The sequence below is a fragment of the Halichoeres trimaculatus genome, unplaced genomic scaffold (genome assembly GCF_033239565.1).
Source record: "Halichoeres trimaculatus isolate MK-OKI-2021-1 unplaced genomic scaffold, fHalTri1.1 fHalTri1_scaffold_7, whole genome shotgun sequence".
NCBI lineage: Eukaryota > Metazoa > Chordata > Actinopteri > Labriformes > Labridae > Halichoeres > Halichoeres trimaculatus.
The window spans coordinates 9,509,135-9,532,932 of record NW_027437185.1 but is presented as its reverse complement, the minus strand read 5'-3'; the positions used below and the strand labels follow the sequence as shown (position 1 = coordinate 9,532,932).

The following is a 23,798-nucleotide window of genomic DNA, read 5'->3' as shown; positions in this document are numbered from 1 at the left end:
TTCCACACATCACCAGCCATCGTTGAGAAGTGTGTGGTTATTTTGTTTTATACACAAACTGTAGATTTTTTGTTCTTTCTAAATTAATGTTCAAACTAAAACATTTATTCTTCATGTGTCGTCTGTCTGTGTTGCAGACTCCGAGAAATCCTGATGGTGGCCAGCTCCAATATTAAAACTCCCATGATGAGCGTGCCAGTGCTGAACAATAAAAAAGCCTTAAAGAAAGCCAAGACACTTCGAAAGCAGCTCACCAGAGTCTGTTTGGCTGAGGTAAAGATCTGATTCTGCCTACTTTTTTTCTTCTTTTGACTGTGTGTTGTCTCTCCACTCTGTCCCACTGAATTTAAGTTTCTCAGTTTCTCTCTGTATAGCTTGATGTAAGTTGTTGTTGTCTTTGTGCTTCTCTCTTATTTCTCTCTTCGCTGTATGTATGTTCAGGTGCTGCAGAAAGTGGATGTGATGGAGACCATGCAGGTTGAGAATCACTCCAAGCTGCGGAAGTTTACCGTCACCTTCACCTTTTTGCCTCCTTACCGATACAGTGAGGACAAGCTGCTGTCACCACAACAAATCCTTCACTTCATGGAAACCAGGTCTGTGTTTGCATGTGTGCACACAATGCACGTACAAACATGATTATTACACAATATCCACATGTATATATATATACAAGCATCATTCATTTAATTTATACATCCTGACTTATAGACACATATGCATTTGTATGATTTATATTTTCCAGCACTGTTTCTGCTGTCGATTGCAAGACAACCCCCCCTTTTTGAGACCAATCTTCAGAAAAAGACTGTGATACCCCAAATTTATTGTTTTTAAAGAAACAATTTTTTCTATTGAAATTCTGAGAAAATCATTTAAATAATTAGAGAATGCGTTCATTTTTGTACAATACAATACAAACACTAGATCTGTGTTTCAGATGCAATTCTGATGACAACTTTGATAATGGGTATGCCTTCATTACATTTACGTCACGATTAAACTTTTCTTTTACAGTTCGTATTTTTCAGACGGTCTTTTTAGACACGCGATCTTTCAACATTACACTCTGTATTTTCTGGCTTCCTGACAGTTGTTGAACATCTCTGCTCCATCAACCATCATCATCATAGCATCTTAACCCCACTTCAGTTTTCTGTTAACTCGTCTGACTTTTGGTCCACTTTGCTCTGGACAATCACCACGCCTCTCTTTCTTATCTCCTGTCAGTGCATCTTTGCTGTGATTGACAGATCAAGCGCAGCCACCATGAGGTCACTTTACTAAAAGCTGGCGCTCTCTGCTGTTGCTGTCATGTAGCAACTATCAGCATGTGTCAAGTACCCCCACCCTCCACCCCCTTTCCACATTATTTTCAACGAAAAAAGCCTTAATTCAAGTCTTATATTCAGGTCGATACAGGAATAGTCTTCTGTCTGATGTCAAGCACTGTTTGGCTTGATGGGAGACTGTGTGACTCATGTCCAGCCCAGTCATTTCCCTCAAATCAGCTGAACAAGAAATTATTGTGTGCTTACTGCTCTTCACCATGCATATTAAACACATTCCATCATGTCTGACACATAGATCATTGTCAGAATTGATAAATATTATTATTACCTCCGCCAAGGAGGTCATGTTTTTGGAATACTTTGTCTGTTTGTCTGTCTGTATGGGAACAACATAACTCGAGGGTGTCCGCCGGGTCTTAAAAAGTATTAAAAGTTGATAAATCAGCTGTGGGAAAACTAAGGCCCTTAAAAAGTATTAAAAAGTCTTGATCGTAATGTTATGAGGTATTAAATTTTATTCCAAGCTTTGACTCCAAATGTATCCATGTATATTTGTTTTCCTCCCTGCGACTGTTACAAACTAATCTGAAACGCCAAACAGACAGTTCCATTTATCCGCCACAGAAATAGTCCATCTGGTTTGAAAATGTTTTCAGGGTCTGAACCTTAAGAAATAACCGCACCTGGCGATTGGACGATCATTTTGCTCGTCCCACTCATCACAGACCAGAGTGAGGATCTAGAAAAAGCTTTAGCATCTCAAAATATTTCACTCTAGATCATATGAGTTTCTCAAGCCTCCTGAGAAAATTTCTCGGACTTTTGATGACCTGAGATTTTGGCTTCTTACGATTTAGAGAAAGCTTCCCCTGATCGCAGTTGTTTTGGAACAAATTTTCTTTGATCAAATCACCTTTTTACTGGATACAACGCGATGAGATTACATAGCGCTGTTGTTTGAGATGTAACAACAAGCAAAGTTGTGATTTTTTGAGGCGCAGGCTTTACGTAGCGCAAGCAGCCCAACATATTTGTAGGCCAATGTGAAGACAAACTCAGTATGTACAGGAGTTTAAAAGGCCGTCCATATGTAACGCTGATAGAAAGCAAATAACACAATCTATATCACATGTCCTAAATTTTGACAATGATGAAATAGAATTCTTGTTTTCTTTTGCCCTGCAAGCTGGCCTTGAAAAACTGCTTTTAATTTTTGTGGGAATGGGAATGTAAATTAACCTGCCTTTAGTTTCATTTATTCTTTCAAACTTTATTCCTTTTCAGCTTACCTAATTTATGTTAAAATGCAAACTACAACTGTCAAAGATCAGTTAGTTGCTATCAACAGCTTAAAGTCCAGATAAGGTCTTAAGACATTTGGAAAGGTTTTTAAAAAAGTCTTAAAAAGGTATTGAATTTAACCTCAGGATTTCAGCTTATACCCTGAACTCAAAAACTGACAAACAGATCTTGATGAAATTTTCAGGAAATGTTCAAAATGGGATGAGGAAGAACTGAATAAATTTTGGTGGTGATCTAGATCACTGTTTGGATCCAGGATTTTTAAAGGATTCCTTATCATTGTGAGATAGGGCTGTTTTCATCATATGTGTATATAACTCCACCATAAATGGTCAGATTGGTTTGTAAAACAATACAAGACAAGTTCACCATAATTTCTGACAGATGTAAAAGTATGATCCAGATCCTGCCAATATTCTGGATATTAAGATCTGGAATATGAAATATGTACTGGGTCATCATAATTTTCCACACTGTCAGGAAACAAATTATCGTACAAACCTGCAACTAACACCAAATTGTAGCAGACAGTCTGCTCAAAGGAAGTATAACATTAAAGTAGGACTAAAGTGTTGGTGACAATCACAATATGCTTGGTGGAGGTCTGTGCACTTTGAGTGCTTTTCTAGTTATATTTTATGTAGTAAAATTGTGGTTAAGAGCAGTACCTGTTATAAAAAAAAAAAAACAAGCTTCCGTGCAAATCCTCTGCCTGTGTTTGTGTTCAGCCTAGTTTCTACTTCTGCGTCAGATCAACATTGTAGCCTACACTGAAGGTCTGCAAAGCTGTTTTTTGTAATGCAGAAGCCTGCGTGTTTAGCCAGGTGTGCACTCACTTCCTCTCAAGTGTGGCTTTGTGTTGGAGGGAAAAAGTAAACCACAAGCCCTGTGCTTTTCAGTAAAACAGCATCATATGTTCTGCATTCACCTGTTCTTGACTTATTGCACATCGGCCGTATATCTGTCTCCTCTTTTGCTCTTTCTAAAGATGTTAGTAATAATGTAATAAATGCTTTATAAGCAATAACAGTATTCTTCAGCTCCAAGCTAACACAATGTGCTCAAAGTCGCCAGTCGCTTTCTTCTTGCACATGAGTCCTCTACATCCTGTTAATCAATCTTTAGTGTGTATGCACATATATTCTCTCATCTTCATCTGTCCTAACACGGTTTGGTGGTTTGTCCTTGCAGGTTTTTCCGTCTCCTCCTTGAAGCCATCAAGAAGCGTAGCGCCAAGTTGGCCTCCATTGCTGTAGAAACAAGGAAGGCCACCTTCAGAGACCAGGACCAGAATGGCGATACGACAGCTGGCGCCCCAGGGGTGGGTTTTTGAGTCCTCACAGCGTTATTAAGGATGAGATCTGTGACTTAGCCTGGGGACACTACTTTTTTTCTTTCTTTTTTTTAAACTTTTTTTGTGCCCCCAAAAAAGCCTAAAGTGTTTTTTATCATGTTGGCATTCATTAGATGGATGATGGTGAAGGAGAAGAAGAGAAAGAGATTGTGGATGAACAGGAGAATGAAGGAGATGCGGATGCCTCAGATGCAAAGCGCAAAGACAAACAGGAAGAGGAGGTATGAAGATAAATGAAATTCTTTCTACCCAGAGCTGATTCAAACTAAATCATGGGTCGACATTTTTATCTAAACTTTAGATAAAGTTTGATATTATAGAGACTGGATTTGTAAATACTTTAGATTCTAAAGTATTTACAAATCCAGTCTCTATAATATCAAACTAGTCTGAGTTGTCAAGTTAATATTTGAGAGGATTCTTCTTCGTCTTATGTGTGTGTTGTTCTTTGACTATTGAACCATAGCTGTACTGTAAATTTCCACACCTAAAGCAGTTTTACTGGTGTGGAATGAATAATGCGATCTCTGCTCTCCCTTGCAGGTGGACTATGAGAGTGAGGAGGAAGCTGATGAAGGTGACGAAGGGGAGGATAAAGAAGACCAGGGGGAGGCTGAGGATGAGAATGAGAAATCTGAAGAGGACAGTTTTGAGGAGTCCCAGTCGCAGTCCAGAGGAGAGGAGAAATCAGGGAAGAAGAAGAAGCAGTCAAAGGAAACAAGAGGAGAACTAGAGAATCAGATGAGAGTGAACTGTGTTCTGCAGTCCAACTCAGCAATCGAAAGATACTCCTACGACGTTCAGCATGAGCTCTGGTGTGAGGTGGGTTTCAGGTGTTACCAGGTGCTATCTGTTCAGATCTCTGATGAGACTTAGAAAAAAGACAGTTTCCTTCCTCTTTCCTCTCCAGTAGCTCTGAAGGGTATGAAACCAGCAATGACGCCTGCTGTAGAAAGAAACTATGAATTTTCACTTAACCTTAGCCTCCCTGTCCTTTTCTGCAAACATTTACCTTTATCTCAGACAGTCATAGTGGTGTGTGAAATTTGGTGTTTTAAACTTCACAAAATGCAGTTTTTATGTCTTTGCATTTTTTGTTTGAACACCTATACCTTCTTCATCCCACTGTTCACAGGTTGATCTGGTCCTACCAGTGAGCAAGGTTCACTTTGACCTAACCACAGTCCTAACAACACTGGCCCAAAATGCAGTCATCATGGAGACTAAAGGCCTGACACGCTGCCTCCTGAGTGAAGTCACCACAAAGACCGGAGAGAAAGAGACAGTTCTCAACACAGAAGGCATCAACATGCAAGAGCTGTTCAAACACAGTGATGTATGTAGGCATAACGTTTCAGTTCTGTTTAAAAGTTTTAACATGGGACTGCACCATGATTATAAAATTTTTAATGAAGATTTAATCCTGGTAGCGTAAAGAGTTTATCACGTTCATTCTTTTTCCACCTGTGCTCCTCTATCCTAATACAGTATTTACAGGTATTATCTTAAAATTGAACTTACAAAACAACATGGAGACTTTGTTAACAAGAAGCAGGGCTGTGCAGAACATTACTTTACTACACAGATCACACAAAGGATCAGCTGCTAATGCATCACAAGGAAATATCGGCCAAACTGGTCATCTTAATCTTTAAGAACTTTGCAAACTGAGTCTGTTTTTTTTTCTGATGCCTTTTTTGGATCCGTAATCTGAAAAAAACATAGTAACACAAAGACACCTTTCTCACTGAATCTGTTGCATTTATTTTTCTATTAATTGCAAAAATTTGCAGTATGCAAAAAAAAGATTCATGAAGCGTTGACAGTGGTTTTGTACTTCTTTCACTACTTGAGAAAATAAAAGGAGAACACTGGGCCTGTGCACTCCTGAAAATAAAACAAGAGCTAGGAGAGTTTCACCTGCTGTTAAGGAGCTGCAGAATCAACCTGGTCGCTTCCAGGTGTATTTCAGGACACCAGCGGTCGAGTTTGATTCACTGCTAGCTTTACTAGCACACATTCAAAAGAAGAACATCAATATTTGCCAAGCATCTGATCCTGAGCAGCAGCTGGCGTTTGTTTGAGGCCGACACAAACACACACACACGGAAACACACACACCAAGTGTTCATACATTATCTAAATTTTACTCCAAATTACAGAAAATTTGCTGGCCCATCTTACTGGATATTTTTGCTGTTGATAATTTAATTTGCCGTCTTGAGTAGTGATGATGATGATGACAAAGCCTATGATGTCTCTGCATAGTCAAATAACTCTCCGAACAACCTGGACAAATGCAGAAATTACAGAAAACTGAACATATCCCCCCAAAATAATGACGGATGAAAGTTTCAGCGTCAGTATGCAAACATGGTTGCATACTGGATTGGATGGAATTTCTTTTTTAACATGCGTCAATTTCAGACAAACAAACGCTCTCAGACTCAGTGTGCAAAGGCTTTTAGTCTTGCAGAGCAACAGCCAGCATAGATTACAGTTACACGGTGTAGATTTCAACAAAGTTTTTTTTTTTTTAAATTGCGAAACGTGATTTGTTTTAAAATGTTTTCTGTATAAAATTAACTATTTTTCCTTTGTTTTTACTCTGACTTGTGTTCAGATCTTGGACATCAACAGGTTGTACTCTAATGAAGTCCATGCCATGGCCAAGACATATGGGATTGAGGTGGCTCTGAAAGTCATAGAGAAGGAGATCAAAGATGTCTTTGCTGTCTATGGTACACACACACACACACACACATACACACACAAGTTCAACCTCACATAACAGAAAAAAAAAAAGATGTCAAATTTATCCCTTTCCCGTTGTGTCTATTTTTCTGTCTTTAGGTATCGAGGTGGACCCCAGACATCTATCTCTGGTAGCAGACTACATGTGTTTTGAAGGTGTTTACAAACCCTTAAACCGACACGCGATCCAGTCCAACTCCTCGCCCCTGCAGCAGATGACTTTTGAGACCAGCTACAAGTTCCTTAAACAGGCCACGATGCTTGGTGAGAAATGAATCCTACTAGTAGTAGTATCCATATGGAAAACAGTGTCTACAATAAAAATGAATCTTCTGTTTATTTTCTATAGAAGAGGGTAAACAAGACAGATGGTACAACTCAGCAGAGAGAAATCACTTAATAAATACAAAGGGAGGTGATTAGGGATAGCTAACAAAGCACTGACAGAATAATTCGCATGTGGTTTTGTATTTTGGATCTATGACTAAGTCTGCATAACAGGTAGAGACTACTGCTGTTCTTATCTAGCTTTACCACAGCACTATCGGAATAAGTAAGATAAATGATCTTGTTCTCTATTTTTCAGGTTCACATGACCAGCTGGTGTCACCCTCAGCTTGCCTCGTAGTTGGCAAAGTAGTCAAAGGTGGAACTGGACTTTTTGAGCTGAAACAACCTTTGCAGTAGAAGATGAAATACTGCTGACTGCAGTATTCGTTGTTTGGTTGTGAATCTGAGAAGGAGGAACTGTCACATGGTCTGATATAATTGCACCACTGTTTTCCTGATTTCTGTCTATATTTTATAATAAAGTTAAAACTCTGTTGAAATATTGTAACCTATTGTTTCTTTGGCATTTTTTTGTTGTCCTGCTGAATTTTTATATTTTTTCTGCATTTTAAACCTACTGACTGTCACGCTCATAAGTTTACTTAGTCTCTCAGAGATTAGTAAGATTTACACCATTTACATGAAAATTGGATTCACATTAAACCAAATTACATCACAGAATAGCAAAATCATTGAACAAACACTGCAATAAGGAAAGTTAAAACATGCTCGCGTGTTTTCATACCCTTTTAAAAAACTGGGTATTGCATCGTTCAGCATCAATACTAGCTTGCTGTCTGTGATAGAATGAGGCTACTAGTACTTAATTGGTGAAACTACCTGTTCCTCTTGGCCAATAGTCCTGTCAATTCTTTAGCAGTCTTACATGAACTGCACATTTAAAATATCCCCAAAGTGAATCAGTGACACTGAGGTCTTTGCATACCTCACAATTTTGTTGGTAGTTGTTGCTGAAACCTTTGTTGGTCTACCTGGCCCATGGCTTGTTATCAACAGAACCACTAATTTACCAATTGTTTGTCAGTGTTTGAACACTACTGTCTTGTTTTTTAGCCTTAGGATCTTTAAATATCCTTTTCCTGCAGGTCCTTGGACAGTTCTTTTGCTTTCCCTGTGGCTCAGTATCTAAAGAATCTTTGTAGCCCCGGGTGAATAATGTGGAGCTCTCTCCAGAGCTTAGAAACCCACTGACTTTTTATATAAACAGGTGCGAACTACAACCAAACAAGTAACAGGCGTAGACATTTACCCTTAACAGCTATTTGAAACTACGTGTGTTTTAACCTGTGTTATTATTACCAGGCTAAACATTTAAAGGTATGTAAACTTTTGATGAGGGCCATGTGGATGAATTCAGTTATTATGAGTCAAAAAACGCCACAGATAATTATGAGATTAAAAAATGGCTTCAGCTGACGACTATCTCTACAATTAAAGAAAGGTTTTGTGCACGAAAAGTTAAGTCTCCATGAAAGAGTTTCACAAATTCCTCAAGGGTTTGTTATCGTATGATTATTTTATTATGAAAGGGCGCCGGCGGAAACTGTGGGCGGAAACCACGTTGGTGTTCCGGTCCCTGATAGGCTGCCTGTGAGAAAGGAGGCTGACACACAGTGAAGCTGTGATGAGTATCTCTGGACTGGATACCTGAGCTCTCCCACTGCCCACGAGAACAGTTATGAGAAAGCTGTGGACTTTATGGACGGGTGAGTACATTAGATAAAATTTAAAGGAATGTGGTAATGTAGAAGACTATAATTGATTTTAAAAGGGAGTAAACGTCTACGTAGCATTCTGTCCGTTAACAGTCACCAAACTCAAACAGCTAACCGTTAACGTCAATCTTAACCTTTTTTCACATTTACCATGGAATACAAACAGACTAGACATCTTCATTTGTATTTCATCCAGGGTTATAATCGTGTTCTCTGTTTTGGACGGTCTGTATTGGACCATTTTTAAAGTGAGCAATTGATGCGTGAGTCCCAGCAGCCCTTAACACAAAGCAACACTCACCGGGGACAACCTTCACTTCTTCAATTTGGTGAAATGCCCCATCTCCTGTTTTGTGTTTTATCGAAAACAGTTACTGCTCGACCGAAAACATTAATTGTCTTCCAAAAAATTCTTAGCTGCAGGATGTTTTTGCGGATTAATCAAATTACGATCAAACTATGAAAAAACTAAGCCTCGACCTGAAAAATGACGTCATAATAATAAAAAATGATTGTATATTAAGCACATTAAAAACGCCATTTGCACTAAGTTGTTGCAGTTGAAGTATTTAATCTGATATATCAGTTCTATACTCAAATACTACATACAATACATTAACATCGTTATGCTTGCTCTGCAATTTTTTGAATCCATGGATTAAAATGCTCCCATTGTAGACTGAATACTGCACTAATTTACCATTCCTCGAACAGTAATATACACAGTACAGTACAGTACAACACTGAGACTTTTCCTTTACACCAGGGGTGACTTTAGGATTTGACTTTTAGGGGTGCTAAGCTCCTAGAGAAACTGTGATACGGTTAATTTCTTGTTAGTGTTGGAACTCAGTGTATTTTACTGCATGTGAATTTTTAAATTTATAAGAGTTTGTTTTTTAACATTACACAATGCTGAAGTAAGGAGGAAATAGGATGCTGTTTTTTTAGGTTAAAAAAGGAGCTTTAACCATCATGGGTATGAGTTTTTTCAGTTAAGAGAAGGTCCAACATGATCAACACATTAATAAAATACCTGCTGAAATGTAAAAATGGGGTTGTCTCTACAATTATTGTCTTGAGCTTGGTGAGAGGAGATTTTGGAATGTATCAGTAACAACACCCATGCTTTAAACTAAGTACAGCCAAGTGTTCTTAATACAGTTCCTTTGTTGTGTCTGTCTCTATGTACTGTAGGTGTGTGTGTGTGTGTGTGTGTGTGTGTGTGTGTGTGTGTGTGTGTGTGTGTGTGTGTGTTTTAAGTTTGTACCAAATAAACCACCATCTGATGGTGTTTTGCATCTGTGGACTGATCCTGCTTAATCGAGTGTATCTGACGATCTGTTTCTTCCCAGGGCAGTGTCCCTGAGAGCGAGAGGGCTACAGGCTTCAGCTGAAAAAGAAGAGTTCCCAGAATCCCTTATGTATGAGGATAAAATGAGACTCCCCAAACGCTGGGTCGCACACAGGTATTTCTGTTTTTCTTTAGGTAGTCACACTGAACTCTTGCACTTACAGTCACAAAGGGAACTCAGCAGTTTCATTTTAGCAAACCTCGTTTTTCAACATCTACTTTGCGCTGGTGGTGCACATTTCCTTTTTCAAAACTTTTGTGAAACACTCTCCTATTGTCAGTGTTCCTCTAAGTTGTTCACCCATCCCCAATTGTGTGATAATGGAAGTGTGTGCCCTGTTTATGTTTCGCTTGACTGGCAGCATGAAGTGGTTTGGCAAAGCATAAAAGCTCACCCATTCATGCCATTAGATTCACTCTGGTAAAATCAAACTTGAGAAAGACAACAAAGAATAGTATAGTATAGAATAGAATAGAATAGAATAAAATAGAATAGAATAGAATAGAATTTTTCCCTCTTTGGGGATTTTATGTGAACTCAGTGCTGACATCGTATTGCCTACATAAATAGTAATAAATAAAGAAAGAAAAAAACTCAATAACATATTCACAAAGTGGCCCATTCATGCGTACAGTTCAACATGCTGCACAATTTTGACAAACCTGCTGGCATAAAAGAACAAACCAAACAAACAAACAAAAAAAAAAACTATAAAACAATAAAAAGGGTAGTAGTCACCGGGCAGCGCCACCCAAAGTCATTTATTTATAAAGGTTTGATCAGTGGGTAAAAACAGGTATTTTGACTATGAAACAGACCTAGAAAGGCAAAGCATCACATGCTACAGGCTCTGTAGCTGAAAGTGTATTGAACTTATATTCAGCTACCCTAAGACTCTGTAGAAAGCACCAATAATATCCACAGTAAGTGTGTTAATTCTAGTCAGAGATATATGTGTGTGCACATGAATCCAGTGTAATAAATAAATAAATAAACTCAGGAGAAGCTAAACAGAAACACTTTAAATTTTAAAGAACATCTGAAAGCTTTTCTTTAACAGAATAAATCTGGAAAAAAAATTGTGAGTGTTCACCAGACTGCTGTCACTTGTGAGAAAATGATATCAGGGCCAAAAGAGCTGGTCATTAATCTGCTCTAATAGTAACATGTAGGCGGTGATGTTAAGAACCAAGAAAGATGTGGTTTATTCAGGAGAGCTCAAACATGGAGGGAGCTGGAACCAGATCGTGACGATCAGAACAGGCAGATTTTTTTAAAGATAGCTTACATAGTAAAAGTTGTGTAACTATGTCAGCGCCGATCAGGTGAACTAGGATGAGCAAACTGCTATTTGCCAGATATCAATTTGGCAAATAACAATAGTGATGTTGTTCTCTGGAGAACAATAGACTGTGTAATGAATAGGTGTAGCACCCATGGCGTCGCCCATCTGTTTCTGACTCTCAGTTTGAAAGTCTGTCATTGTTAGGAGCCATATTGGAAATGCTAAACTCTCGAGGCAGACTTTGAGCCTCCTCACTAACAGCTACAGGGTGCCAGATGGTCAGATGGGTCAGGTAAGCTGTGCCTCTGATTGGGTTATAAAGTTGTTTTTAAAAAAACACCTCCTGTACAGTGTGCTGTGAAGGATGAAGTGTTCAGACTCAGGTCATTTTTTTACTAGTCTGTAAACATGTTTGTTTTTGCTGTAAAAATCTCCTTTTTTTGATGGGTGTGCATGTGTACGTGGCTTTGGAGCTAGTTTGATGAGGGACATTGAAGGAACTGGTTTTTCTAGCAGATAAAAACGCTGTTACTCTTTAACAGCTACACCCTGTAAAGTTATGTTGGAGGGTTGGTTAGGAATTATGTTGGTTAGCAATGATTTTTAGATAGCTAGCTTGAAAACTGTAGTCATACTTACAGTGTAAGGCAAAAAATGGCCAAAGCTTCATCATTAAGAACTACATGCAGACTTCCATTTTTATCTTAACTTTTGGAGAAGGTGGATTCTAAACAACCTTTATGTTTTATGACTAAAAACAACCTCTTGGAGAAATTTCAGTCTGGTTTTAGAGCAGGTCACAGTCGTGAGACAGCCCTCCTCAAGGTGACCATTGATCTTCTCTTAGCAGCAAATTGAGGGGAGGGCTCAATTGGAATCTTTTAGATCTGCGGCTTTTGATAGTGTTGATCATGCCATTTTAATTGAAAGTCTTAAAGACTGGATGGGTATCAGGGGTGCTGCGCTTGGGTGGTTTCAGTCTTATCGAAATAATTCTCTCGAAGGTACATAACTCGCCCTTCGTACAGTCTTATCTTGGTCCACTTTCAGCAAACATAAAACCAACAGCCAGATATCTTGGCATTACTTTTGACTCTGACCTCACTTACTCCACCCATATCAATAAAATCCTGCTTCTTTTATTTGCATTCAATTCCCAAAATTAAACAAATACTCAGCCCACCAGACCTTGAAAAGATAATCCATTTACAATCCATCAACTCAATCGAGCGATCGAGCTTTCTCCATCGGAGCTCCTCAACTTTGGAACAACCTGCCATCGTGCGGAGTCTGTCGCTTCCTTTTATTTACTTTTAAAAACTCACTTTTACCGACTGGCTTTTATGTGATGCTGTCTTTTTGTCCTTTACCTTGTCTTTTATCTTTTATCTCTTTTATTCCTATCTTACCTTGGTTTTACTGTCCTGTTTGCTCTTTTATCATTTTATTTATTGATCATTATTTTATTATTGCTTTCATTATTATTTTATTAATTTATTATTCTATTAACACTGTTAACAATGCCTTTTTATACCTACTGTACTGTTCTCTGCTCCCAACCCCTTTTTATTGCCTTTTTCTTTTTCTTGTTGATTGATGTTTTCAGCTTTTATCTTGCTCCTCATGCTCTCATTTTATATTACATGGTTCTCGTATTATTACCTGGGCTCATTTGAGTCAAAGCTTTAGTTCTTTGTTTGGAGCTTGTGTTTGTTTTTATGTCCGGGCTGTTGTCAAAGCATTATGTAAATGTGTGTTTTAAAAGTGCTGAACAAATAAAGTTATTATTATTAAAACATATTATTTTTATTTCTATTCCTTCTCCTCATTGTGTGTGTGTGTGTGTGTGTGTGTGTGTGTGTGTGTGTGTGTGTGTGTGTGTGTGTGTGTGTGTGTGTGTGTGTGTGTGTGTGTGTGTGTGTGTGTGTGTGTGTGTGTGTGTGTGTGTGTGCGCACATGTGTGTTTCCAGGTGTATGTTGATATCATGTGTAGCTTTAGGTTTTCTGGGTTTGGTGCTGGTCTCTCTCCCGCTGATGGACTCAAGGACCAGCAAACCTCTGGAGTGGCACGTCAACCCTGCACATAAAAAGGTAAGATACGTTATAGATCAGTTGTTGGGCTGTCATGTTTCTTGTTCTGGAATGAAGTATTGATGAGATGATTACCAGAAAGAAGATTAGTGGTTTTTGCTGTGACAGTTCAACCGTAATATGAGAAATGAGATGAGGGGTATATTCCATTAAGTCCACTCAGTACAGACCTCTAAGCTGCAGTTGCATCATGTAATGAAATTGAAGAACCCAATAAGGAATGGTTATATATGTTTATCTATGAAACTGGCAAGGATCAAATGGACGAGCATGTCATTTTTTCAGTCTTTTTTTTTAATCACTAAAAAAACATCCAGACACACCCCAATCCCCAGAGCACCAGTGTGCTCTGATGAGATGAAGTTCAGTCTTTAAAAGGAAACAAAACCTCCTTCGTAAAGACAGTTTCATAACAAAGTGAGGCATACAAACCCTCAGAAAATGTTGTGAAACCAATGAATGCGGGATGTGGTTATTTCTCACAGTATAATCTTGCTTCTTAAGTGCCTTATCATTGCATCCCTAGGCTACGTGTCTATCTCTGGGCTATTTTGTGTATTGAAGTGCATAAGTGTATGATACATAACAGTCCCCCTGTCAAATTTTCGTTGGTTATTTGTTCAACCCTAATTCCAGAGAGTTTAAATGTCCAAAATATTAGTACAAGGAGCAAAACCTTTTAAAATTGCACCATATCAATAAATAATAAGCTTTCACCAAAACAATATTTTTCTGAAATAGCTGAGTAGCTTGTGGTTTATCAAAATAGATACTGAGATACTTAATAGATTTCATGAGCAGGCATTATCAACGCCCTGAGTGAGCACTGCTTGAGCCACAGGTGCACTTACCATGGCTGTGTGCTTTCTCCATCTCAAGCAGCTTTGTTCTGGTATCAGAGGTTATGTTTGAGGCAGCTAAAGGTCACCATGTTCTCCTGATGCATCTTGTCAGCACTTTGGCATAAGCCACAGGAACATCACATTTTATTTAGAGAGAACAACTCTTTCCCCTGGTTTCATGGTTTCAGTGTGATCAGAGCACAAACCTCAGGTAACGTCATGTCTGATTATACAAAGACCACAAACGATATCAACAGCATCTTGTAGTTAGTGTTTTTTTGTCTTTGGTATATGCAGTGTGCTCTCTTGTTTTCAATACAGGAACTCCCCTCTTTTGGGTTCAGTGATGTCACAGATGTTTTGTACAGTCTGTATCAATAAGAAAAAGATCTGCTGCCTCTGCTCTGTTTTTCCTACAGCTGGTGCACAAGTTTGTTCATGGGGTTCTGGAGGGTCAGTGTCATTCCAGCAGCACCAGGCGGAGCTTGTTAGCTCGACTTCCTGCGACAAGTCGTGAGACCCAGCCCTTCCTATGGAAAGATGTGCCCCTCAACAAGGACCTCTTTCTGTATCCTCCACCATTTGGGTTCAAAGGTTACCGTGGTAAAGTAGAAGACCTGCTGAAACAGGTGAATACATTTTTGATACTTTTTTTAAGAGTATTTTTAAATGCAATGCTTAACAAACAGCTTAACAAGTTTATCAGAGCACCACCCAGTGAGAGGTGTTAGCCCCCGCTGCCCTAAATTAACAGTAATGGTTTATCCACCTGGATTTGCAAGCTCATTAATTTAAAAAAATCTTTAAAGCTGAAATATAATTATTTCTGCTATGCATGAATTCCTTAATGTGCTGTTTAAAGAGAAAGCAGAAAAAAATGATTGACAAATTTCAGTTATTTACTTTGTGTTCCTGAATAGAAAAATGTATTTTAGTGGTTGTTTGTTATTATTATTTTTTGTGACTTTGTGACTTAGGAAGTTTTTCAATAACAGGTATAGAGATAAAGAAAAAAGGCTCTGTACAGCAAAATATATACAAGATAAAGAAGGGATGATAATACTGGTTGTTTGTTGTTTTTGATATATTTCTGACTTCTCTTATGAAAATTCAGTTTTCTGGCTCAAATCTGGAAATAAAACATAAATCAATTTGAAATCCTCATTCCTGTTGAAAGTGTTAAAGTGAAGGAAATTCTCTAAAAAACAAAGAGTAAGAGTTGAAGCACCTCAAGATTTTGGTTGTTTTTCTTTATTTTATGACAGGTGGCCTAATACATTCATTAAGCACTGAAAAACTTTACTCACTGAGTGGTTAAATGACTTCTTTTAAAGTGCTTGAACAGGTCACATGACAACAGTCCAAGTTTTGCAGCTCCCTGCTCCACTATCCCTCATCTCCCCACCTCAGCTCATGGTTGAAGGTGTCTGGTGGGAACATGATCAAACTGCTAACAGGCAGACACATGCAGCTGCACGTCTTGTTGGAATGAATTGTTTAAGACAAGGTGGAGGTCTAACTGTGGCTACATACTCACTTGGTCATGTGACTATGACAAGAGGAAGAAGCTGTCCTTCATTTAGTCTCAAAGGTTGTACAAAAGTAGTGAAGTCCACCTGTTCAAAGTCAGCCGTGATCCTGTGATCAGTGAGCGCTTACTTTAACGATGATATTAAACAGAAGAGCAGTGAATACCACTGTTATGATTCACCACATGTGTCTCGCAAGTATTTTTCAAAGACGTGAGGAGGTTTTGATAAAAAGCTACTGAGAAAAAATCCCTCCACGTCATAAAATAATAGAAAAGAATGTGCTGTGTCTTTATTGGCTAACACAGACTTTAATAGATCATAAAATGAATCTTTTGTTTATGGTGCAGGAAATCAAAGGTTTAAAACTCTTTTTTTAAATGACTCATGAAATGAAATAGAATTGTATCTTAACAAACATGCAGGTACAACATCCCTGAGAGTTAACCTGTTATTTTCTTTCTATACATTTTCCTTTAAAGCTACCAGACTCTGCCTCTGCTGATCAGCCAGGAAACAGATCAAACGAATGCAAGCGCTGTGTGGTTGTGGGAAACGGAGGCATTCTCAGAGACCTGGGACTTGGCCCACTGATCGACCAATTTGACACCATTATCAGGTTAGAAAGATTAATGTGACATTCAGAATCATAGGTGCCAGTTTATGTTTGCACTGTAGATGCTCAAAAGTTGCATTACTGCCACTTTAATAAAGCAGCCAAAATGGATGTACAGCGCATTATGTTATTTTAAAGCTTCATGAGCACACAGACATGCACGCAGACACTACAGCAGCATAAATGCACAAATACACACAGAGAAACACAAGCACAATTGCACAGTCACGTAACCTCATGAATTTTACACACAATACCAAAAAGTTATTTTTTTTCTTCTTAATGCCATTTAATCAATGCAACAGGTTTAGAGCGGGGGTAGGCAACCTAGGACACAGGTGCCATAGCTGGCACATGAGGCTATTTATGTTGGCAGCTGGAAAATAATTACAATGAGGCAGAGGACAAAATAAATACAATAAATTAAAAAAAAAATTATAATCTATTTTATTTAAAACTTTGCCAGAAATTGAGTATACTGTAAATGAAGAGTTCATTTGCAAAAGCAGATAACTCCGTTTTAATAAATTTTCAAAAAATCAATTTTTTATTGTTTATTGTAGATGATATCAGTCAAACCAAGGTCCAGTGTCTTTGACAAAGGAGATATGACATAACAAAATAGAGGTAACTCAAAAATTCAATACAAAGAGTAAATCACAAGCATCAGCTCTTTTTTTTCCAAAATGGTGTTTATCTGTTTTTGCAAATGAACTCTTCAAATGTTCTAATGTAAAAAAAACAAACAAATAAGATTAAAAAAGAAATCTAAATCAAGATGTTACAAGCCTGCAAATGAGACTTGCAAATGCGTCACCGCAAATCTCTTAGGAGTACAGTCTGCTAGCTAGCAATTGCATCCATTTAGCGGTGTTAACACGGCAAACAAATCAAGTTTCAGTCATTCTTTCCAACATAGTTAGACAAGGGAGTTTGGATTAATTGCCAGAGGAGATTGAGCGATATGCACCCTTTGCTGTGGAATGCGGTATTTAGGACATCTAGTGTGCGACGTCTTTTTGAGACAAGCACAGAAAAATCTAAAAGATGAGACGGATAAGTTGGAATTGGTAAAAACAGCAGTGGCAAAGTATGCTAAACAGAGCAACATATTCAAAATGTTCTGTACTGTTAAAAACCAGGCAACAGAAGGAAGTTATAGTATTTCTCACTGCATAGCCCATATGGAAAATGGTTCGCTGATGAGGAGTACATAAAGGAGACTTTCCTATTGACTGCCAGCGTTTTATTTGATGGACCGCCAGTTAAAGATACAATTATGTCCAGAATCCAAGAGATGCCTCTTTCAGCAAGAACTGTGGAAAACATGTCACAGCAGCAAACTTCTGCTTTCCAAGATGCACCTGAATTTAGTGGCTGTGGATGAAAGCATGAATGTCAACCATGGTGTGAGCATGTTTAATTATTGCAAAACTGTAAAAACAAATACAAATGATTTTAAAGAAGAAGAAAGTATTGGCACTTTGGGCAGGAGTGTGTTTTAGAGTGGCACGAGTCATGGGAAAGGTTGCCTACCCTTGCTTTAGAGGACAGAGAGAATACAGTTAGAGCTATAACAAATCAGAAATACAACACCTCAGTGACTAGAACGCTGAACATCAACAGTACTTTACATCAATAACGGAGCTGTCTGCGGCTCTAAAAGTTAATGCCATAAATGAAGGCATGCCTTTCTCCCACTTATCAGCATCTGCAATGGTTTACATGAAATCTGATCGATTAATTCTGCTCTTACTGCTCACCATAGAGCTTTAATGAGTCTGATACAGTTACAAAACAAAGTCTACAGTGACATATGCAAGAAAAGTACTGACCGCTGCATTGGCATGATTGACACTGTGTGGGCTAAAGTACCCACAGGATCGGTGCCTATGGTCAAATGGTTTATTCTTGCCTAACTGGACAGCCCGAGAAGGGGGGAAGACATGCAGCAATGGGTTGTGGGAGAGAGTTGAACCAACAACTTCTGAAACGGGGGGCTGCAGCCTCTGTAACTGGCCAACAGACCCCATTATATGACCTATGTGTAAGTTAAGATAGTTATTACAGGTGTCTCACACTTGGCTCTGATTGGTCAAGAGTTGAGAGTTTTGCTTTGGCTTGTTAACACCATAGACGGTGAGGTGGGTTGAACCTCTTAGCTTCTGTTAGCATCATATTGATAAATTATGTGGCTAAAATATGAGTTTAGGTTAGCATGCTAACTCAGCATGCGAACAACTCAGCATGCTAACTCAGCATGCCAACAACATGGATAATTTCCATGCTGGATTCAGAAATCCTAGCTGAGACAGTGGAGCAGGTAAGAGGAACATAAGGTTGCTGGTGGCCTCAAAGAAAAAAATAGTCTTTAATCTGTTGCTGTGAGATCGCTCAGGGTTCTGTCACACCCAGGGTTCTTTCAATTAGAGCATTAAGGATAAGTGTTGTTGTGAAATAGAAATAGGGGTAAGAAGTCCTGCAGGGGCTGGAGTTATGAATATGCTTTAACTGCTTTTTAGTAGAACCAGAGTGAAAAAGACCTTGATCCAGTTGGTTTGGTTTTATCTCAAATCTTGCAACATCAGTGAATATCCTTCAGTCTGGGCGAGGCCCAGGCTTATGTTTGTTTTGTCTGTTTAACTCTTTGCTGTGCTTAATGTTTCCATTAAAGGCTGTTTCCTGACAAACAGAAGCAGGAGCAGAATTTGATCTTTTAACGAAGAGACTCACAAAAAGTCTTCACAGATACTTGTTCAATTATTGTTAGAAGTTGTTTTGAGGAACAGGAACCAGATCAATGGTGAGGTAGTGTTTCCATAAAACACTTCATGTAAACCATGCCAGAGTTTCAGTTTGAATCTAGCTTTACATCTTCACTTAGTGAAGCCAAACTGCTGAGTGTTTCCTAATCGGTCTGCTGCTGACTCTCTGCCCCTCCCTCTTCCAGGTTAAACAGCGGCCCTTTGGGAGAGTTCAGTATGGACGCTGGAAATCGAACCAGCATCAGGATGAGTTACCCAGAGGGCACACCTGTCAAATGGGTGGACTCAGACCCGCACACTCTGTTTGTTGCCGTAGTTTACAAGGGTGTAGACATCAGCTGGATCTCTGCCATGATCAACAAGCTCTCTGTGGTGAGACGGGATCTGGGTCTGTGAAGTGGTTCTGATTTAATTTTCCATAAATTATGAAAGATACAAATGGAAAAAGAAATTTTAAGTAACTAGACACGTTTGTCAGGGAGAAGAACACTAACCAGAGTTTTGTGAGACTGCTTGATTTTCAAGGGTGCGTGTAAGGTTTTTATACTGAAATACAACAGTATAAGGACTCCTGTTAGGACTCCGCTTCAATTAAAGGACAATCAAATAGTCTTGCTGTGGGCAGTTTTAAAAGCTCTGGTCTATCTGCAGCTCACACCAGTGAGGGAGGAAAGACTAACAACTTGTGATTCAGACAAACTGTGGAGTAGGCATAGACACAGGTTGCAAGGGGAACTAAAGAGGTAACACTACTGAGCAGATTTCTGTCTTTTGTGAGATGCTAATGATCCTGGTGGCTTTGATTTGCAGCTATCCTGAAGCTCATTGTTTTTCTAGTCTACAATAATTAAACCAGAGCTTAAAGGAAGAGTGTTAGCCAAACAGTGCAACAACCTTTCCACAATCCAAGGGACAAGAATGAGACTACTGGCTCTGAGCCTTACAGGCTTTTAGAGCACCTTCATAAAACTCAAGGATGTTTATCTTCACCGGCTGAATACATTTCTTTATCTGGGGAAATTCAAATTCCTGCTGTTTGCATGTCAACCAAATTTTCTACTGACAGGCCTCAGACAGCAGCTTTGAAAAGAAAGTTGATGCTGTAGTGATAAAGAGTGGAGGCCAGACTGTTTTATGTGTTTAGGTATCACAGCAGCTTGTAACAATTTAAAAAATCTCCCCGTCTCTGTGTCACCTTCATGTGCCATTTATTTGAATGATTGAGTCCCATCACCATTTATTATACCTCTTATTTTACAATCAAAGCTTTTCCAGTTCAACCTTCTCAGAAAGATTCTTGAGGATGAATTATTAGTGTAAAAAAATGGCTGGTTTTTCTCTCTCATCAATATGTGTGCTTGTGTTACAGCCTCTGCTGGACTGGATCTTCTTCTGGCAGAAGGTTCCAAGTCAGATCCCTCTTGAGCCCCACAAGTTCAGACTCCTAAACCCTCAAGTCATCCAAGAGACGGCGTTGGACCTTCTGAAATACCCTGCACCCAGACCACGCTTGTGGGGCAGTGACCAGGTGAGACATTTCTTAGAACAGCCTTTAAAACTCTGTCTGATCTAAAAGTTTATTTGAAGCAGCAAGGAAAAAATTACAAGCTATCACTCTGAGGAAAAAAAATCTGCAGAGAACATTTGTCCCTGTGGGTTTTGCATTTTGTGTGTTGAGAATCATTTGCATGAGAAACAATACTGACTGACTTTAGAGCTACTTTGTGTTTTTACTTAAAGAAAAAAGTCAATAAATTACAATGTTAATGCGTTCAACAGTGGAAAAATGTTGAAACAAAACAAGTACTGATATTTAACTTTTTAATCAAAAGAGGCAGAAAAGATGCAGGGAAGTTACATTGGTGCTTTCTCTTTTCATACAGAATGTGCCCACTATTGGTGTCTCAGCACTGAGTTTGGCCAGTCTCCTGTGTGATGAAGTCAGCTTGGCAGGCTTTGGCTACAGTCTGTCCCAGCAGGGGGCACCACTGCACTACTACGACCACATCCCCATGAGTGCCATGCTGCAGCAGACCATGCACAATGTGGGCAGAGAGACTGAACTCCTGCAGAGCCTCGTGAAAGAGGGAGCTGTTACTGATCTGACTGGAGGTATCCACTGCTCCTTCTGCTCCAGCTGACCCTTAGAATTTTGATTACGACCTTCTTAAAAATGACCATTCTGTTTGTAAATACAGAGATTTGGCAATACTGGAGGACTCAAAACTAGAGAATTAAAAGAACAAACAGCTGAAATTAACTGAGCCTATGCAGCCCCTTGCATGTACCACTTTGCACAAAAAGGCACCTGTTATGCAACAAATGGCATCAAACACCAGACTGGGTTGACTACTGTTTGGGTTTCCCTTAATTTCAGCCAGATGTGGCCGCAGCTTGAGCACATAATTGCACGGTTAGCCTGTTGTTACTGCCTGAGAATTACAGCTGATTAGTTACTTACCCAGTGCAACAAGAAGCACAGATTTTTTTTGCGTGCAAAGATGTTTATTTGCTTTCATGAGATGGTTTTAAAGCCAAATCAAAACTACATGCTGTGAATGACTATCAGAAGACTTCCACAAGCAATACTACTGATAATACTACTGAGTCTATGAGCACATTGAGTAAACATTTCAGAATATGTGTTAATGTGTTGATGACAGTGACTTCTACATTTTGGGGTAGATAAGCTCTAAAGTATTCCTTACTTTGTGTTGTTTTCACTTTTACTTGTATAAAGACTAGTGCTGTGTGATGATTCTTTTAGGTTCTTTGAGTGAAGAACAACAAACAGCCTACACAGGAAGAGGACTAAAGTGAACCAAAATTATTATTGGTTTCATGTACATTCTGCTCACCTTTTTTGAACAACATAGTTCTCTATAAATCTTTAAACTGCAGCTCAGAGAGGCATCACATTCCTTATTTATATAAACTCTTTAAGATAAGAGTCTATGTTAGAAGATTCAGATGAATGTTCACCAATGTTTTCTATCGAGGCACACTGTAATATTTATGTAAGTTTATTGCAAGTCATCAGTATTATTTACTGGTAGCTGCTGTAGATCTATTTGTGGTTGAGTAATCAGGAGAAATCTGTAGTGCAGAAAGTGTTATGTTGATGAACTATTTTATTATTTCATTTGTATATTTTTGATGTTCTTAATATAATAACTATTTCATCTTACCACACAGGTGTGGTAACATGAACAATATTAATGTATAATACTGATTTTATTCATCTCTTATTTTGCTGTAAGTTCATTCATTGTGGTTGCCTAAAGTTGTAGAACTATTTTGTTCTTCTCTCGAGTAGGGATGTGGATTGTTCTCAGCTCACAGGGCTGACACCATGAAAAAAATAAATGAATCCAGAAACTGCTGGATACTCAACCTAGTGGAAGCCTGAATTTTTAGGCTTTCTTTGTCCATGTGCTGTCCGGACCTTGACTTTTATGTGTAAAGCAAAAATGGATGAGGATCTTTTATTTATTTGAATGATACTGTCTTAACTCTCAAATATATTTTTTTATAATTCCCGTGAATCCACCGTTCGAGATGATTAAATGTAGTAATGGAAAACAATGCAACAGTGAATGATTGAGTGATTTATTTTTGTTTAGGTTATTCATTAATTGTTTTGATTGGATTTACCAGCAAACATGGCCGTAAATCTTAATGACAGGCCCTGGTTTACTTTTTAAGAAATACATAAAAAGTTGTGACAACATCAGAGCACATAGTGGGTTATTTCTAGGGATGGGTATCAGTGGCGGGTATTGGGCTGATACCAGCCTTTTTTCAAGGTATCATTGCTTGCAAAGGCTGCAGATACCAGCAGCTGATACTCAAGGCAAAAAAAATCTTACGTTAAGTATGTCCCCCTCACCAATAGTTTGGCACTTCATTGCTGTGGTTTGACACCACAGAAACCAGTGTGAGGTCCTGTTCAGACAACATGAATGAACCAGGGAAAGTTAACAGTTAAACAGTTTTATTTTGTTCTTCAGTTCATTTAAAAACATCACTAAACTTGGACATTTGTAAGTTTTATTTTGCACTTTTGTTTATTTAAAACATGTTGTAAACTCAGAGTTCTTTGTGTTTTATTTAAACTTAATAGGAGAGTGACTCTGCTGTCTTTGTTTAAAATGATCTGTCACTGTTAATTGAAATCTTGTGTATCAAAAGTACTAGTGGTATAGGTACTGGGTATCAGTGAGTACAAAAGGGAGTACTCCTGCTGCTATCAGTCTGAAAAAACATCCCCATTATTTCATTTTTTTTGGTTAACAACTATTACACTTTTCACATGTTCCAGAGGAAGTTTGTGCATTCTGAACACATACTAGAATGCACAAAACCCAGTGTTTGGGTTTGACGAGGGGCCCTAAATGCAGACCTTTTAGGTCTGTGGTTGATGTTAAAAAAAAAAAATGCTGAAACTGTCCCCAAGATTCCTTTTGGTGATGTTTTCATTCAAAACATTTCTGATACGTATAGTAGTGTATAATGCTATAATGAAAATATACTTTGTACATTGATAA

The 23,798-nt window shown here is 38.5% G+C and overlaps 2 protein-coding genes across 3 annotated transcripts in view; both read left to right on the top strand.

Moving 5' to 3' along the window:
* The window catches only part of polr1a (RNA polymerase I subunit A), a 29,059-nt gene extending 21,569 nt beyond the window's left edge, over positions 1–7,490 (top strand). Inside the window, exons 29-37 of the mRNA XM_074673680.1 lie at positions 138–273; positions 442–596; positions 3,786–3,915; positions 4,062–4,169; positions 4,492–4,770; positions 5,084–5,284; positions 6,572–6,689; positions 6,802–6,966; positions 7,289–7,490. Of these exons, the coding sequence (XP_074529781.1) occupies positions 138–273; positions 442–596; positions 3,786–3,915; positions 4,062–4,169; positions 4,492–4,770; positions 5,084–5,284; positions 6,572–6,689; positions 6,802–6,966; positions 7,289–7,389 (1,393 nt within the window). The 3' untranslated portion in view covers positions 7,390–7,490. The remainder of the gene's footprint in view (positions 1–137; positions 274–441; positions 597–3,785; positions 3,916–4,061; positions 4,170–4,491; positions 4,771–5,083; positions 5,285–6,571; positions 6,690–6,801; positions 6,967–7,288) is intronic.
* Positions 7,491–8,629: 1,139 nt separating this feature from the next.
* st3gal5 (ST3 beta-galactoside alpha-2,3-sialyltransferase 5) lies at positions 8,630–23,224 on the top strand. Of its 2 annotated transcripts, none has more exons than XM_074674660.1 (8): positions 8,630–8,759; positions 10,124–10,237; positions 13,379–13,499; positions 14,761–14,970; positions 16,353–16,489; positions 19,437–19,623; positions 20,621–20,779; positions 21,135–23,223. In XM_074674660.1, the coding sequence occupies exons 1-8, from the start codon at positions 8,752–8,754 to the stop codon at positions 21,390–21,392; spliced, it is 1,194 nt and encodes a 397-aa protein (XP_074530761.1). In that variant the 5' UTR covers positions 8,630–8,751; the 3' UTR covers positions 21,393–23,223. The 2 variants fall into 2 exon arrangements, with proteins under 2 accessions (XP_074530761.1, XP_074530760.1); XM_074674659.1 differs by having other exon boundaries at positions 8,646–8,759; positions 10,129–10,237; positions 21,135–23,224.
* Positions 23,225–23,798: the final 574 nt, after the last annotated feature.